The 19,278-nt window shown below is 43.5% G+C and overlaps 1 protein-coding gene across 1 annotated transcript in view; it reads right to left on the minus strand.

Moving 5' to 3' along the window:
• The window catches only part of pkn1a (protein kinase N1a), a 242,454-nt gene that overhangs the window by 151,388 nt on the left and 71,788 nt on the right, over window positions 1-19,278 (minus strand). The window contains exon 4 of the mRNA XM_068020838.1: window positions 2,095-2,224. Coding sequence (XP_067876939.1) covers window positions 2,095-2,224 — 130 coding nt within the window. The remainder of the gene's footprint in view (window positions 1-2,094; window positions 2,225-19,278) is intronic.

The following is a 19,278-nucleotide window of genomic DNA, read 5'->3' on the forward strand; positions in this document are numbered from 1 at the left end:
GGATAGAGCTCTGGCTGGACCCCATCTGGAGTACTCCATTCCTTTCTGGGCACCACACCTTAGGAAGGAATTTTTGGCCTGGGGTTGGGGGACAGCGCAGATTCACCAGAATTATACTGAGGATAAAAGGGATAAAATCTGAAGATAAGCTGCATAAACTAGGTGTGTATTCCCTTGAATATGAAAGATCAAGGGGTGATGTGATTGTTTAAGATAATTAAAGGAATCGTTAGGCTAGAGAGAAACAATATCCTCTGATGGGAGTCCAGAGAAAGGGGTAATAATCTCAAAATTAGAGCTCGGCTGTTTAAGGATGGTGTCAGGAAGCACTTCTTCATATAAACGGTAGCAGAAATTTGGAACACACTATTCTCCAAGAAGTTGTTGAGGCCAGGAGTCAAATGAAAATTTCAAAACTGAGATTGTTTGGCAAGGTTATTAAGGCCTACGAAAGTAAGAGGGGAAAATGGAGTTAAGATACAGATCAGCATGATCCAGTTGAATGGCAGAATAGACTCGAGGGGCAGAATGGCCTAGGCCTATGTTGCTATATACTTGGGGTGCAGAAACACAAGCAGATGCTGAATGTGCCCTCCAACCAGTAGGACCAGCTATTTAAACACCCAAAACAGAAATGCCACAATGACACGAATGAACTGAATACCTCGCCCACTCTGGATACGTGAAAACAAGACCCATTCAGACCAACCCAATGTAAATTGCGATCAATAAACTGAATCCTTTAATGGAACAGAAATAAAGCTTTCCTGCACACTCACAGTATGAAGAGAGGACTATCTGGAGCCAGAGATCAAAACACTAACTTCACAAGCACAGAGCTAGTGCTATTATACCATCACATCAGCTCACATTGTTTATTCGGACACTCCGCCCCCACTCCACATTAAAAATGTCCTTGATAGCTGGTCAGCAGTGCTGCAATATAGATCATCATTTATAAACTGTTTGTTCAAACTTAAATATGTTAATTAAACATGACAGATTAGAAATAGAATTCTACAATTACAAACAGAATGTGCACCTCCTGCGACAATAAATAACCCTAGTACATTCAGCCAACAAGTACAAACATGTACCTGCAACCCACGGCTGGTTTGGGCTAGTTTACAGGAGCTGGTTCCCTGATACAGTTTCAGCCGGCACCCTGATTAACTTTAACTTTGCCCCGCGTTTAGTGTTGCCCATGTCCTGAAATGGGACACTAATCTCCTCAAGCTAACCTAACAGCTTTGTTATACATCCAGAACTGTCCCAAACCTCAGCTGCAGTATTGTGTCCAATTCTGGACACCACACTTTAGCAAGGACATCAAGCCCTTGGAGTTATTGGATGATAAGAGGACTGGTCAGATGCAACAGGAACTATAATAAGGAAATTGGATTAACCCTTGAAGGGGAGAACATTTCAAAGTTATGGGGGAAAAAGCAGGTGGGTGGGATTAACTGGATAGCTCTTTAAAAAGGGCCAGCACAGGTATGATGGGCTCAATGGCCTCCTGCTGTAATATGCTATGGTCAATTTCACAACTTTTTTTGGTTCCAACATCATAACGTGCTCAATATTTCAATATCTTTCTAACTTTTAAACATTAGTCAGTTAATTGAAATTTTACTGTATTTTTTTCTTTAAAAAACATATGCTGCAATATTTGAATTTAATCAATTCAGCCCCTCCTGCCTCAGCTGAGATCTGCAACAAGAAGCCAATGAAACCCTAGTGGTAACTGCACTGAACTCAATGCAGGTTCAGAATTCCCGAGTCTAGTGGAGAAATCACAAACAAATATTTGACTGTCATATTACTTTGAGCTTCAGCTTTTCCAATGTCAATGTGACCATGAGACAAAATCCAATAAATATCCAAACACATACTGCTATGTTCTGCATTGATAACATTTCACTACTAAAGCATTCCAGATCTCTCTGGCACATCTAAACTCCATAAAATATCATACCTACATTTATTTTACTTTGGGGGAATGGCTTCATAATTCACTCATGCCCATAAAGCTTAGGAATGATGGAAATCGTACAATATCCACTATTAGCCCTGTACCATCTTGCCAACACTTACCTTGGCCATCCTCAATTACTAAGTGCAACTCGTCTGCCTGTACTGCCTTACGGACCTGCATACGGATCACTTCAATCTTCGTTTTACTGTCCTGCAGCATCTGTTGAGCAGTAGACAGCATCTTTCGGTCCTTTGAGATAAAAACAAAATCAAAATGCTTTTCAGTTGACAAGGAGCAAAGTGCTTTGGGTGTGCTGTTTTTTCACATTACATCCTTCGAAAGGATTTTCGTATTGTGCACCTCCAAAGACCAATCACAACATCAAACAGGAATGGGCACCTGGAACTCCAAGTTTGAGAGTCTGAAATTTGGAAACAATCTGGGACCAGCTAGGTGGACTGCAAAACCTTTTGCTGGTTCTGTACATTTCTGTGTCTTACATCCCATCATTCAAATCAATACGGACTGCAGCGATTCAAGAAGGTGGCTCACCACCGCCTTCGCAAGGGCAATTGGGGATGGGCAACCAATGCAGGCCTAACCAGCGACGCCCACATCCGATGAATGAATAATAAAAAACCCTAAGTTGAAGGTCAGTGCTCCAAACCACTGTGCTTCTCAATCAAAGAACAGAGGCCAAAATATAAATTCATTTTAAAAAAATTATGCTGCAATCATTGGCAAATTTTGTTCCTTACCAAGATGGAGAGTGGCATTGGAGCAAGGAATACACCATACCCTGTACATACCAGGGGAGCCGTGGGTATTACTATCTCACAGCTAGCCTGTAACTTATATCCCACCAACCTGGGTTGCAAAGAAAGTTAGATTTCCAGTGAAGTCGAACCTGAGACACTCAGCCCAAGGTGCTTGCTTCAAACCATGCGCTGAAACTAACCAGTTTCATTTTTGGAAAAATTAAACCATGTATTTTTTTGGATGAATGTGGTTGCTCATGAAGGAAAGGGATGCCAGTTTAGGGTCACAGAACACTTTTTCTACTCTTGGCACCCAGTGTAAATAAACATACTCTGACAACATAGGTGCAGTAAAGTGCCCTCTCAGGGCAGCACCATTTGCTAATTGAAGGTGCCTCCCTGGTGCCCGGGTAATAAAGCTGAAGTACAGAGCTAAACCACGGATCTCAGCGTGAATTGACTAGGTTATGAACGGAGTGGAAGTTAAGAATTTGATGAATGTGGCAATTTCGTGCAGAGAGGGAATGGTGGTGCCTTCTTGCCTTTAACACTTGTAGCGGTTTGGGGAAGCTTCAGGCAGCATTTAAAATTTTGTTCAGTGTTTTGGCGTTTAGTGGAATTTAAACAAAGACTGAAAAGTAGTTGTTCTTAAATAAATCTAGATTAAGATATGGCAGAGCAATTGTGTGAACTACAGTATGCGGGAGCTTGCGGACAGTGAGACTGTCCACAGCGAGCATGTCTACAGTATATTTCTACGTCTCAAACACTCAAAAAGTGTGAGTCGGAGACCCTTCGACACATAAGGGAGGGGGAAGCAGTATCTGGACAGTTTGCACCAGACTTCAGTCACACCTGGCAGTAAGGTGCAGGTTCAGAACAGGGTTGATTTGACCAATAGCGTGCAGAGCTTTCAAGATATTAAGGGGAAAAGTTGTGCAGATAGAGGAAAATATTTTCTGCTGGTTGGGGAGTCTAGGACTAGGCAAGAGGTCCTGTTTGTAAAGTATCAGGAGCTGGAAGCTAAATTTAAAAAAAGGACCTCAAGGGTTATAATCTCTGGATTATTACCCAAGACACAGGCAATTTGGCACAGGAATAAGAAAGTTATGAAAGTGATCACGTCAATATAAGATAGTCACTAGAAATCAAGTAGGGAATGCATTCTTTAGCCAGAGAGTGGTTCAAATGTACTACCATAGCGAGTATTTGAGGCAAATAGTATCAATGCATTTAAGGAGAAGCTAGAGAAGAATATGAGGCAGAAGGGAACAGAGGATTATGTTGATAGAGTTAGAGGAAGTAGGATGGGTGGAGCCAAGTGGAACACAAATCCCTGCATGATTCATTGGGCCAAATGGCCTGTTTAGTTTAGAGATACAGATATATATATATTAAAAAAATCAGACCATGAGCCCCATTATTTTTTGTTGCTTTTATTATATATATATATATATATATATATATATATAGATAAAAATAAAATTTAAAAAAAAAAAATAAAAACAAAAAATAATGGGGCTCATGGTCTGATTTTTGTAAAAACTCAATATTGAGTCCAGAAGGCTGTAGAGTGCCTAATTGGTAAATGAGGTGCTGTTCTTCGAGCTTGTGTTGATGTTCACTGGAATACTGCAGCAGGCCAAGGACAGTAATGTGGGCATGATAACAAGGTGGTGAATTAAGGTGGCGGAAATGGTGGAGGATGATCCTTTGGATGTGGTGGTGTGGAAAGTAAGGACAAAGGGAACCCTGCCGCAGTTCTGGGAGGGAGGGGGAAGGGGTGACGGCAGAAGTGCGGGAAATGGGTTGGACACAGTCAAGGGCCCTCACACTGTGGTTGACAGAACTCTACACTAAGGAGACCAAACAGATTGGGTGACCGCTTTGCAGAAAACCTCGGCTCGGTCCACAATCATGATCCCGAGCTTCCGGGTGCTTGCCATTTTAATTCACCACCTTGTTCTCATACCCACATTTCTATCTTCGGCCAGCTGCAGTGTTCCAGTGAACATCAACGCAAGCTTGAGGAACATCACCTCATTTTCCAATTAGGCACTCTACAGCCTTCTGGACTCAATATTGAGTTCAATAATTTCAGACCGTGAACCCCATTATTTTTTCTCTATACACATATTTTCTTTTAATTTCTTTTTAACCATGTCCTAGTCTTAAACTTATTTTTCATGTTTCTTCTTTCATGCAGAGCTGTTTATTATTCTGCCATTAGCACTCTCTCTAGACTCAGGCTTTGTCTTTCACTGCAACTATTTCGCACGTATTTGCATTCTGTTCCATGACATCTTTGTCATTTAATCTCTCCCCCTCCATCCTATCAGTCCTTCCTTCTTGTTGTTCTTTCCCCACCGCCCCCCCCCCCCCCGACCTTTCACTTGCTCAAAGACTGTTACATTTCTAACTTTTAACAGTTCCGATGAAAGGTCACAGACCTGAAACATAAACTCTATCTCTCTACACAGATGCTGCCAGACCTGCTGAGTATTCCCGACACTTTCTGTTCTCATTTCAGAGTTCCAGCATCCACAGTACTGTGCTCTTACATTAGAGCTTAAGGCCAGGTTCAGATGTGTGGCCCAAATAAGTATTCTCTAGATAAACACACTGAGTACAAGGAACAAACTGAAAGAACTGCAGGCGCAAATTCAACCTAGAGGCTACACGACATGGCAGCCATTACTGCAAGGTGGACAGTACTGGGAACTGAATACACCACGTTGTAAGATCTACAGGAAGGATAGGGGAACTTATAGAGAAAAGGAGCAACCTGAGTAATTACAGATGAAATTACTTTAATGATAAGAGATGATATAATGAGAGATAAGCAGGTAGTGGAGACTTTCTGGGTAGAATTAAGAAACAAAGAATTTAAGACTGTAGTGAGAGTTGTGAATCGGCCTCCTAGAAGCAGCTGTGAAGTGGCAGAACACATAGAGAGATTAGACAAGCATGCAGCAAAGACAGAGTTGTTCTAAAGAGCAGGACCTCAAAAGGTGGCAAATTCTGAATTATTTAGTGCCAGCCACCATTGAGTATAGGAACAGCAAGATAAAGCAGATTAATCCATCACGGGAAAAAGGAGACAGAAGGGAAGGCTTCAGACTTGTGCAGCTTTCTGACCAGTTGTAGAGCAGGCGAGACCTGACAAGATGGGCAGGTAGCACCTGAACAAGGCTGGGATAACTGGCACTGTAGAGGAGGATTTAAACTCACCTGGCAGAGGGAAGCAGAGAGGAAAAACAAGCTGTAGAGAATATTTGGAGACACAGAGTAGTTCAGAAAGAGATCAGACAGGAGAGCAATGGAAAGACTAAGGGGGGGGGGGAACAGTATCCATCAGGGTGTTCTGGCCCTGGTAAGGGATGATGTCCTTATGGGATTCAAAGGTTAGAGTTAAGGAGCAACATAGGAGTTATGTTGCTGGGTGTGTAGGATCACAGAATTATACCGTAAACAAGGGCATTCGGCCCATTGTGCTGTGGTCAGCTCTTGGAAAGAGCTATCCATTTAGTCCCACTTCCCTAATCTTTCCTCCATAGCCTTGCAATTTTTTTCCATCTTCAAGGAGATATCCAATTCACTTTTAAAGTTACGACTGAATCGGTTTCCAAGCCTTTTCAAGCAGTTTATTCCAGATCATAACAACTTGCTCTGTACAAAATATGTTTCCTCATGTTGTCTGTTTTTTTGGCAATTATGAATCTGTGCCCTCTGGTTACTGACCCTTCTGTCACTGCAAACAATTTCTCCTTATTTAATCTAGCACATATCCCTGGTACTTTTCTCGTAAATCTCCTCTGCAACCTCTCCAAGGCCTTGACATCCTTCCTAAATTGTGAGGCCCAGAATACACAATACTCCAGCTGGGACCTAACCAGTGATTTACAGAGTTTTATAATAACTTCCTGACATTTGTGCTGCATACCTCTATTTATAAAGCCCAGTATCCTAAATGCTTCATTAACTGCTTTGTTAACCTGTCCTGCTACCCTCAAAGATTTCAACAACAATACTCGTAAATAATGTCAACTTCCACACGTTCGCTGACAGCACCCAACTCTGCCTCCTCAATACAGCTCACGACACCTCCAAATTGTCACACTGTTTCTCAGACATCCAGTACTGGATTGAAGCCGTTGCCTCTGGTCCCTGCTACAAGCTTCATTTCTCTCTAGATTAGAAAGTATGACAGCAGATGAGCAATGATGACCATTTAAAGAAATATTTCACAATTCTCAATGAATGGTTGGCGATCCAGAAGACTAGGAAGAGGCACGAGGTGCAGGAATCTTCAGGGTGTGTGCCACTCTCAAACCGATACACAGCATCGAAGACTATGGGGAGTGACAGAGAGGGTGCAGGATATTCTGCAGGAGGAAGGGAGTGAGCCAGAAGCTGTGGTACACGTTGGTATCAACAACATAGCAAGGGCAGGTACTGAGGTCCTACGGTCAGATTTTCAGGAGCAAGGGAGGAAAAAGAGTAGGACCTCGAATGTAGTAATCTCTGGATTACTCTCATTGCCATGTCCTGGCAAGAGTAGAAATAGGAAAACAGGATCAATGCATGCAGGAGGCAGGACTTGATTGTTGGGCATTGGGACCAGTTTTTTTTTTATTTTATTTTATTTAAAGATACAGCACTGAAACAGGCCCTTCGGCCCACCGAGTCTGTGTCGAGCATCAACCACCCATTTATACTAATCCTATATTCCTACTACATCCCCACCTGTCCCTATATTCCCTTACCACCTACCTATACTATGGGCAATTTATAATGGCCAATTCACCTATCAACCTGCAAGTCTTTTGGTGGTGTGAGGAAACTCCGGTACCCGGCGAAAACCCACGCAGACACAGGGAGAACTTGCAAACTCCACACAGGCAGTACCCAGAATTGAACCCGGGTCGCTGGAGCTGAGGCTGCGATGCTAACCACTGCGCCGCCAGTTCTGGGGCAGAAGGCACCTATTCAAAAGGGATGGGTTGCACCTCAACAGGACTGGGACTAATGTCCTCGTGGGGAGGTTCACTAGTGCGGTTGGGGAGGGTTCAAACTAAATTGGCAGGGGGATGTGCACCAGCATATAGAAGTAGAAAAGAGGAATAATGTGCATAATGTGAATGTTGGACAGCACTAGTGAAGGCAGTAGTTCCGTATTAGATGGGTGTGGACTGAGAAGGGCTACGAGGAATGCAAAGACAGGATTACAATGCATCTATGTAAACGCGCAAAGTGTGGTGAATAAGGTTAGTGAGCTAAAAGCAGAAAGAGCAGGATGGGAATATGATATAGTGGTAATAACGGAAACATGGCTTAAAATGGTAAGGACTGGGCACTTAACATTCAAGGATGTAAAGTGTTCACAAAAGACAGAGAAGGAAAAAACAAAGGTGGGGTGGCAGTACTGATTAGGAAGATACTGTAGCGTTTGAAGGAGCAAGGACAGAATTAATTTGGTTCGAGTTGAGAAGCAAAAATGGTATGATCACACTTCTGGAGGCATTCTATAGGCCACCAAATAGTGAGTGAGATAGAAGAGCAAATCTGCAAGGAAATCACTGAGGTGCGCAAGAACTATAGATTGGCAATATTGGGGGACTTTCATTACTCCAATATTGATTGGGATAATTTTAGAATAAAGGCAAAAAGAGAGGAAGGAATTTCTGGATTGTGTTCAGGAAAACTTCCTTATCAGTATGTTTACGGCCCAACTAGAAAAGAGATGGGCCAAGTAACTTTGGGGAAGCACCTGGGTAAGAGTGATCATATCAAAAGATTTAGACTCATAATGCAAAAGGGTAAGCAATAATATAAGATAGAACGGCTAGATTGGAACAGGCCTAATTTCAACACGATGAGAAGGGATCTAGCCAGCATAAAATGGAACCAAAGACCGACAGGAAAAGCTGTACTGGAACAATGGGTTATCTATCTTTAAGGAATAGATGCTTCAGGAGCGGCTAGGTACATTGCAACAAGGGCGAAAGGTAGGGGAACAAAAAACAGGGCTCCTTGGATGACGAGGAAGATAGGGAATATGATGAAACAAACAAGAGGGTGTATGATACATGCCAGTTAAATTGTTCAAGTGAGAACCAGGTCAAATACAATAAGTTGAGAGGAGAAGTGAAGAGGAAAATAAAGCTGGCAAAGACAGATTATGAGATTAGAATGACACTCAACATAAAAAGGAACCCAAAAATTCTCTACTGGCATGTACATAATAAGCGGGTAGCAAGACGTGGAGTGGGGCCTATTCGGGAAAAAGAGGGTAATATATGCTCAGAGGCACAGGGCAAGGATAAAATACTTAATGAGTACTTTGTATCAGTGTTTACTAAGGAAGAGGAATCTGACAAAATATCTGTAGAAGCAATGGATAGGGTAAAAATTGAGAGGGAGGAGGTACTGGAAAGGCTGGATATGCTGAGGGTAGATAAGTCTTCTGGTCCGGAGGCTTGCATCCCAGGTTGCTAAAGGAAGTGGGGGTGGAGATAGCAGAAGGGCTTGCCACAATCTTCCTGAAATACGGGGGAAGTGCCTGAGGATTGGAGAGTGGCAAATGTGACACCCTTATTCAAGTAAGGGTGTAAGGGCAGTCCTAGCAACTACACGCCAGTTAGCTTAACAGCAGATAAGGTTTTTAAAAAAAAAAAATCGGGGGGAAAAAAGGGTTCGAGTTAATTAGGGATAGCCAGCACGGATTTGTAAAAGGCAGATCATGCTTGACTAATCTAATTGATGAAGTGACAGAGAAGGTTGATGAAGGGAATACAGTGAAAGTTGCCTCACTGGATTTTAAGAAAGCATTTGATAAAGTACCACATAAAAGGCTGGTTAACAAAACTGAGGCTCATGAAAGAGTCAGTACCCAACTGGATAAAAAATATTGGCTTAAGGACAAAACAAGGAGTTGTGGTAAAAGGTTGTTTTTCAGACTGGACGATGCGGTGTTCCGCAAGGGTCAGTGCTAGGACCACAGTTTTTCTTTGCTGTATATGAATGACCTGGATCTTGGAATACAGAGGAGAATTTCAAAATTTGCCGACGATATCCAAATTGGAGGAATGGCAAACAGTGAGGATGATACAAACTGCCTGCAACAGGATATAGATAGGCTAGCAGAATGGGCAGATAAATGGCAGATGGAATTTAATACAGGCAAGTGTGAGGTGATGCAGTTTGGCAGAAGGGATAGGGAGTGGCAATATAGACTTAATGGCACAGTTCTAAAGAGTGTGCAGGAACAGTAGGCCCTGGGGGTGCATGTTTGAAGGTGGCAGGACATATTGAGAGAGTAGTTAGTAAAGCCTATGGGATCTTGGGCTTCATAAATAGAGGCATAGAGTACAAAAGCACGGAAGTTATGCTAAACCATTTTAAAGCTCTGGTTCGGCCCCAACTAGGGTATTGCGCCCAGTTCTGGACACCACACTTTAGGAAGGATGTGAGGGTCTTCGAGGGTGCAGAGGAGACTTACCAGAATGGTTCCAGGGATGGGAGATTTTAGTTACAAGATTAGGTTGGAAAAGATGGAATTCTTCTCCCTGTAGCAAAGGAGCTGGAGGGGAGATTTGATAGAGGTGTACAAGATTTTGAGAGTCTTAGATAAGTTAGACAAAGAAAAGCTTTTCCCATTAACTGATGGTACAAGGACTAGGGGACACAGAATGAAGGTTTTAGATTCATAGAGTCAGAGTCATTTACAGCACAGAAGGAGGCCAATTCAGCTCATCAAGTCCATGCCAGCTCTCCACAGAGCTACTCAGCCAGTCACACTTCCCCACTCAATCCCCATAGCCCTGCAAGTCTTATTTCCTTCAATTGGCCATCCGATTTTGGGCAAGAGATGCAGGGGGAGATGTGAGGAAGAATTTCTTTTTTACACAGCAAGTGGCAAAGACCCAGATTTTGCTGCCCATGAGGGTGGTGGAAGCAGAGACAATCAATGATTTCAAAAGAAAATTGAATGGGCACTTGAAGGAAATAAACTTGCAGGGTTATGGATTTGAGCGGGGGAGTGGGGCTGACAGAACTGCTCCGCGGAGATCCATAATGGACTCGAGGGCTGCAGCCGCCTTCTATGCCAGAAATGACAATGAATATACATTTCATTGAGAAATAAAACTCCACGGGAAAGAATTCCATCTATGGATAACTGAAAAGGATAAGAATAATATATTAAAGTAAGAGGCTTATCATTTTGTCAAGAGTAATAACCCTGAGGATTGGGAGAGATTTGGAAATCAGAAAGGAAACCAAAAATCGATAGAGGAAGAAAATAGAATGAGAGTCAACAAGCAACAAATATGAAAACAGATTGCAAGAGCTTCTACAAGTATATAAAAAGAGTAGCAAAACTAAGCGTGTGTCCCTTAGAGGCTGAGACAGAAGAAATCATAATGGGGAATAAGGAAATAGCAGAGATGTTAAAGATTTTGTGTCTCGTCTTCAGAGTGGAAGACACACAAAAACAACCAATGATAGTGGGGAACCAAGTGGCTACTCAGAATGAGGAACTTCAAGTAATTAATATTAGTGAAGAAAAAGTACTGGAGAAATTAATGGGACTGAAATCAACTGGTCCGGATGGGCTAGAACGTAGGGTTCTAAAAGTAATCCATCAATGACTTGATTAAATTAACAGCTTAACTAGATAAACTAATTAATTAATAAATGTATAAATAATAATTTAAAAAAACTAAATTTATTCAGGCTATGGTTAAATAAAAGACTAGAGATGGCTCAGAGTGAAGGAGCCGCCCCGGCCCAGAGTGAAGGAGCTGAAGTTCTAGTTAGAGAAGTTCCAAAACATGAAGGACATGTCTGCTGACAATGCAACCACTAGGTAGCGCAGTACTGGCACATGCGCAAATGCAGCCTCTTCCACTGAAATCTCACTGCAACATCTCAGGCTGCTGCAGGATTAAAGATGTCACTGCGCAATTTGACAAACAAAAACTTAATTAAACGCTAATCCCCACACCCCTCAATGGCTACGATTGCCGCCTCCACTTTTCCCACAGTACTCCACTCCCTCCCGTGATCGCTGTCTCAATCGCCGCTTCTCATCCCCGCTCCCGCCCGCGATCGCCGCTTCTCGTCCCGCTCCCTCCCGCGATCGCCGCTTCTCTTCCCCGCTCCCTCCCGTGATCGCTGTCTCGATCGCCGCTTCTTTTCCCAGCTCCCTCCCGCGATCGCCGCTTCTCTTCCCAGCTCCCTCCCGCGATCATAAGAACTAGGAGCAGGAGTAGGCTGTCCGGCCCCTCGAGCCTGCTCCGCCATTCAATAAGATCATTGCTCATCTTTTCGTGGACTCAGATCCACTTACCCGCGCTCCCACCGTATCCCTTAATTCCTTTATTGTTCAAAAAGATTTAAAGACGTTTACTGAAGAAGCGTCAACTACTTCACGGAATTCCATAGATTAACAACCCTCTGGGTGAAGAAGTTCCTTCTTAATTCAGTCCTAAATCTGCTCCCTCTAATCTTGAGGCTATGCCCTCTTGTCCTAGCTTCACCTGCCAGTGGAAACATCCTCTCGACTTGTATCTTATCTATTCCCTTCATGATTTTATATGTTTCTATAAGATCCCCCCTCATTCTTCTGAACTCCAATGAATATAGTCCCAATCTACTCAGTCTCTCCTCATAAGCCAACCCCCTCAACTCCGGAATCAACCTAGTGAACCTCCTCTGCACCCTCTCCAGTGCGAGTATATCCTTTCTCAAGTAAAGAGACCAAAACTGCACACAGTACTCCAGGTGCGGCCTCACCAGTACCTTATAGAGCTGCAACATAACCTCTCTGCTTTTAAACTCAATCCCTTTAGCAATGGAGGACAAAATTCCACTTGCCTTCCTAATTACTTGCTGTACCTGCAGACCAACCTTCTGCGATTCATGCACAAGGACACCCAGGTCCCTCTGCATAGCAGCATGCTGCAGCTTTTTACCATTCAAGTAATAATCCTTTTTACTGTTACTCCTACCGAAATGAATGACTTCACATTTATTAACATTGTATTCCATCTGCCAGACCTTTGCCCACTCACTCAATGTATCTATGTTCCTCTACAAAGTTTCACAGTCATCTGCACACTTTGCTCTGCCACTCATCTTAGTGTCATCTGCAAACTTTGACACCCTACACGTGGTCCCCAACTCCAAATCATCTATATAAATTGTAAATAATTGCGGTCCCAACACCGATCCCTGAGGCACACCACTAGTGACTGATTGCCACCCAGAATAGCACTCATTTATCCCCACTCTCTGCTTCCTGTTAGTCAACCAATCCTCTATCCATGCTAATACTTTACCCCCAACGCCATGCATCCTTATCTTATGCAGCAGCCTCTTGTGCGGCACCTTGTTGAAGGCCTTTTGGAAATCTAGGTACACCACATCCACCGGGTCCCCATTGTCCACCTTGCTCATAATATCATAGAATTCCAAAAGATTTGTCAAGCATGACCTGCCCTTCATGAACCCATGCTGCGTCTGCCCAACGGGACAATTTCTATCGAGATGCCCTGCTATTTTTAGATTAGATTAGAGATACAGCACTGAAACAGGCCCTTCGGCCCACCAAGTCTGTGCCGACCATCAACCACCCATTTATACTAATCCTACACTAATCCCATATTCCAACCAAACATCCCCACCTGTCCCTATATTTCCCTACCACCTACCTATACTAGTGACAATTTATAATAGCCAATTTACCTATCAACCTGCAAGTCTTTTGGCTTGTGGGAGGAAACCGGAGCACCCGGAGAAAACCCACGCAGACACAAGGAGAACTTGCCAACTCCACACAGGCAGTACCCAGAATCGAACCCGGGTCCCTGGAGCTGTGAGGCTGCAGTGCTAACCACTGCACCACTGTCCTTGATAATAGATTTAAGCATCTTCCCCACGACAGAGGTTAAGCGAACTGGTCTATAATGCCCCATCTTTTGTCTACCTCCCTTTTTAAACAGTGGCGTCACATCAGCTGTTTTCCAATCAGCTGGGACTACCCCAGAGTCCAGCGAATTTTGGAAAATTACCGTCAGTGCACCTGCTATTTCTCCCGCCATCTCTTTTAGTACCCTGGGATGCATTCCATCATCGCCGCTTTCCTTCTCCGCTCCCTCCCGCGATAGCTACTTCTCTTCCCCGCTCCCTCCCCTGTTCGTTGCTTCTCTTCCCGCTCCCTGCTCACCATTCCCTCTCATCTCTCCGACTGCTCGCCACTCCATCCCACTGTTCTCTCCCACACCCGACTACTTACCGCTCCCCACTTGCCGCTCACACCCCCCTCCTCCTCCTCCCTACCGCTCATACCTCCTCCCACCCCGCCACCACTTACATCCAACCACCACCCCCCGCCCCACAATCCCCCCCCACCAATCCCATTGGCTGCTCACTCAATCAGCGCATGATGTCATAACATGCAGACTGCTTTCCGTATGACAAGGTGACGTCAGCGCGCATGCGTGGATTCATACTGGCAAGTTGGCAAATGTTCAGACATACTGATGACATCAGAAATAGCTCTGTGCATGCTCTGCGTTGTCAGGAGACACAGTGAAACATCAAAGCTGGGGAGGGAGAAGGAATTCCTGGATAATTTTATTCAGGACACAGTCACACTGCAGAGGAAAGAACAAGTTCAGGAAAAGGAGTGTGTGAATGTTAGAGAGCAAAGCTTATGGGGAGCAGGCAGCAAAGTGGAATTCGTGTCAAAATCAGATCAGCCATGATCTAACTGAATGGTGGAGCAGGCTCGAGGGGCCAAATGGTCTACTCCTGCTCCTATTTCTTATGATCTTGAAGTAGCAGGGACTTAGAAGGGGTTGAGAAGGAGGCCCTAAGACACTGATGCTGTCCAACAAGTACGGTGTTCTGGCTAACTGTGGGAACAAGGAGGACGACTGCAGGAGGGCAGACACAATGCAGCCAAGGCTCCATGGCTCAGAAGGCTATCCAGTGGGGTGGATAGAGAATAGGAATGTGGTTGGGATAGAGAACAACCTCTGTATCCACAAACAAGAATCGTATAAGGTTTGTTGCCTACCAGATGCCAGGGTAAGGGTTACCTCGAAGCAGCTGGAGGGGAATTTGCAAAGTGAAGGGGTAAATCCAGTTGTCTTGTTCCATGTTGGAATAAATGACATAAGTAGGAACAAGGAGGAGGTCCTGCTCAAGTTAGTTAGGAGGAGTTAGAAACCAAATTAAAAAGCAGGGCCTCAAGGGTAATAATCTCTGGATTATTGCCTAAACCATGTACAAATTGGCACTGGAGCAAACAGATCAGGAGCATTGATATGTGGCTAAAGGGCTGGTGTGGGGACGAGAGATTTCTTTTCATGAGACACAATTCTGGGACAGGAACGAACTGTCAATGGGACAGACTCAACCTGAACCAGGATAGGACCCGTGTCCGAGCCAAAAGGATAAATAGGGAGGTGACAGAGACTTGAAACCAGTAAGTCAAGGACAGGGATGTAAATGAAATCAGCCTAAACATAAAAAAAAAGGAAAGTAGAGAATAGGGAAGAACAAACTAAATGAGGACCTATGTGGCTAGAGGATAAATAGAATTATGAATAGGAGCATAAAAAAAATTGTTAAAACATAAAGTGAGAGGAACTGCTATTAAAAATAAATTAAACTGTCTGTACAGCAATACACAGTGTCTGTAATAAAACAGGGGAGCTGGAGGCAATATTACATTGGGAGGAACCAGACAGTGTGGATTACTGAGATATGGCGAGAGAGAAATCAGGGTTGGGAATTAAACATTGCAAAGCATAATATATCTAGACAAGATAGAAAGAGGGAAAAAGGGGAGGTGGAGTAGCTGTACCTATAAGGAAATATAATGCCAGTAGAAAAAAAGTGTGGTGACTATCAGCAAGAGAAAAATAGAAACTGTATGAAGAGATACAAGACAATAAAGGATCCATCACACTAAAAGATGTAGTCGACAGAGCACCTAATAGTGGAAAGGAAGTGTCAATAAATTAGGGAAATGAGTAAATAATATAACATACTTTAAGATAATAATCGAGAAGAACAGCAGTCTGATGAAGACCAGGGCAACAGATTGGAGACAAGCCAAATTTGAGGAGCTGAGTATAGAACTGGGAAAAATAAAATGGACAACAATATTGGCAAACAAAGAACAGTGATGGGAAACATTTAAAATGTTGTTCAACAAAGTCCAGGAAAAATATATTCTGAAGCTGAACATGTATGAGTCACCATTGATTAATAAAGACATAAGGAAAAAAGAGAGAGCAAGGAAAGAGACGTAGACTTAGTACATGAAAAGCAGGGGAGAGGATGACAAGGAAGATATATGAAGAGACTGAAAGAGAAGTCAAAAAAATTCGGAAGTTAAGGAGGAACTACGAAATTAAATCATCAACAAAATAAAACAGCAAAATATTTTACTGGCACATAACTTGGTTGAATATTTTGAGGTCACAAGGAGGGTCGATGAAGGTAGCGCATCTACACAGATTTTAGCAAGGCTTTTGACAAGGTACCACACGGCAGACTAGTCAGTAAATTAAAAGCTCATGGGACCCAAGGGAAAGTGGCAAGTTGGATCCAAAATTGACTCTGCGGCAGGAAACAAAGAGTTATGGTTTATGGGTGCTTTTGTGACTGGACGGCTATTTCCAATCGGGTGCCACAGTACTAAGTTCCTTGCTTTTCTTGGCAAATAGCAATGGTTCAGACTTAAAATGTAAGGGGCATGCTCAAGAAATTTGCAAATGATAAGAAAATTTGCCGTGTGGTTGAAAGTGACAAAGAAAGCTGTAAACTGCAGGAAGATGTCAATGGATTGGTCAGATAGGCAGAAAAGAAACAAATGGAATTCAATCTGGAGAAATGGGAGGTAATGCATTTTGGGAGAACAAACAAGGCAAAGGAATACACAATAAATGGTAGGATTCTGAAAAGAGTAGAGGAATAGCAGGATCTTGGAGCACATGTCCTTGGGGAGGCAGTGGCGTAGTGGTATCGTCACTGGACTAGAAACCTAGAGACCCAGGGTATTGCTCTGGGGACATGGGTTCAAATCCCACCACAGCACAAGGTGGAATTTGAATTCAATTAATAAATTTGGAATTAAAAAGCTAGTCTAATGATGGCCATGAAACCATTGTCAATTCTTGTAAAAATCCATCTGATTCACTACTGTCCTTTAGGGAAGGAAATCTGCTGTCCTTACCTGACCCCAGACCCACAGTACTGTGGTTGACTCTTACATGCCCTCTGAAATGGCCTAGCAAGCCACTCAGTTGTACCTAACTGCTAGCACTGTGGGTGTACCTACCCCACATGGACTGCAGCGGTTCAAGAAGGCAGCTTCACCACCCCCTTCTCAAGGGCAATTGGGATGGGCAATAAATGCTGGTCTGGCCAGCGATGCCCACATCCCATGAGTGAATTTTAAAAATAGATCCCTGAAGGGAGAACAGGTAGATAAGATGGTTAAGGCAGTATACATGGGACATCGAAAGTTTACAGCACAGAAGGAGGCCACTTGGCCCATCTGGTCTGCACCGGCCGAAAAACGAGCCACGCAGCCCAATCCCACTTTCCAGCATTTGGCCCGTAGCCCTGCAGCTAACGGCATTTCAGGTGCACATCCAGGCGCCTTTTAAATGAGTTGAGGGTTTCTGCCTCTACTACCCTTTCAGGCAGCGAGTTCCAGACCCCCACCAACCTCGAGGTGAAAAGCTTTTTGCTCATCTCCCCTCTAATCCTTCCAACAATCACTTTAAATCCATGCTCCCTAGACACTGCTAAGGTAAATAGGCCCTTCCCCTCCACTCTATCCAGGCCCCTCACAATTTTCTATAGCTCAATCCGATCTCCCCTCAGCCTCCTCTGTTCCAAGGAGAACAATCCAGCCTATCCAATCTTTCCTCATAGCTGCAATTTTCCAGTCCTGGCAACATTCTCATAAATCTCCCCTGTACCCTCTCTAGTGCAATTATCTCTGGGAATGAGATGATAAGAATTGTACACTGTACTCAAGTTGTGGCCTAACTAATGAGTTATACAGTTCCAGCATAATCTTTCTGCTCTTATATTCTATACCCTGCTAATAAAGGAAAGGATTCCATATTCCTTCTTAACCACCTTATCGACCTGTCCTGCCAACTTCAGAGATCTGTGGACATTCACTCCAAGGTGCCTCACTTCCTCTGCACCATTCAGTATTCTCTCATTAATTGCGTATTCTTTTGCCTTGTTTGACCTCCCCAAATGTATCAAATCACACTTCTCCGGACTGAATTCCATTTGCCACTTACCTGCCCACCTGACCAGTCCATTATCATCTTCCTGCAGTCTAAAGCTAACTTCCTGGCGATCACTCGGTCAATTTTTGTGTCTGCAAATTTCTTAATCCTTCCCCCTACATTTACAGCCAAATCGTTAATACATAGCACAAAAAGCAGGGGACCTAGTACTGAGCCCTGCGGGATACTTTCCTTCATTGGCCGAGGCCTAGAGTAGAATAGGGAGGTTAGTTAAGACACAGCTAGAGTACTGTGTACAACTCTGGTTACTGCATTACAGGAAGGATATGATCGCACCATAGAGAGTACAGAGGAGATTTATGAGTGTGTTGCCAGGACTGGAGAATTTTAGCTATGAAGAAAGATCGGACAGGCTGGTGTTGGTTTCTTTGGAACAGAGGAAACTGCGGGGAGATTTAATTGAAGTGTATAAAAACTTATGAGGGGCCGAGATATAGTGGATGGGAAGGACCTATTTCTGGTAGAGAGGTCAATAACCAGGGTGCATGGATTTCAGATAATCCATGGAAGGATTTGGGGTGGGCGGGGGGGGGGGGGGGGGGGGTGGTGTGGTTGAGGAGAAATTTTTCACCGAGAGGTTGGCAGAGGCAGAAACCATCATCACATTTAAAGAATCACTTGGATATGCACTTGAGGTGCTGTAAGCTACAGAGCAATGGACCAAGAGCTGGAAGGTGGGATTGGACTGGATGGAAATTATTCAGCCAACACAGACATGAAGGACCAAATGGCCTCCTTCTGTGCCGTAATTCTTTCTATGTTTCTATGCTTCTTTAACTTACAGTGCCAGAAGTCTGGTGGATAGCTCATGTTATATCTATATTTAAGGAGGCAAATACAATATGGCCAGGGAACTGTAGACCAGTCAGCTTAATATCGGTGGTAGAAAAAATAAATGGAATGTCTACTGAAGGAAATAGAAGGAAACAAAAAGATAATAATGAATAGAATGGATTTCAAAAAGGGAAAGTCTTGCTTGACCAACCCGGATGAATTTTTTGAAGAGTTAACAGAGGAAGCAAACAAGGGTAATGCACTAGCTGTAATTTAGCTAACTTTTCAAAAGGCCTTCAATAAGGTACGACATAATAGACTAATGAATAATGTCAGAGAATGCTGCAACGGGGGCAAGCAGCAGAATGGTTAGCTAGCTGGCTTCAAGACATAAAATATAGTAGGGGTAAATGGTAGT

The sequence above is a fragment of the Heterodontus francisci genome, chromosome 43 (assembly GCF_036365525.1).
Source record: "Heterodontus francisci isolate sHetFra1 chromosome 43, sHetFra1.hap1, whole genome shotgun sequence".
In the NCBI taxonomy this organism is placed as follows: Eukaryota; Metazoa; Chordata; class Chondrichthyes; order Heterodontiformes; family Heterodontidae; genus Heterodontus; species Heterodontus francisci.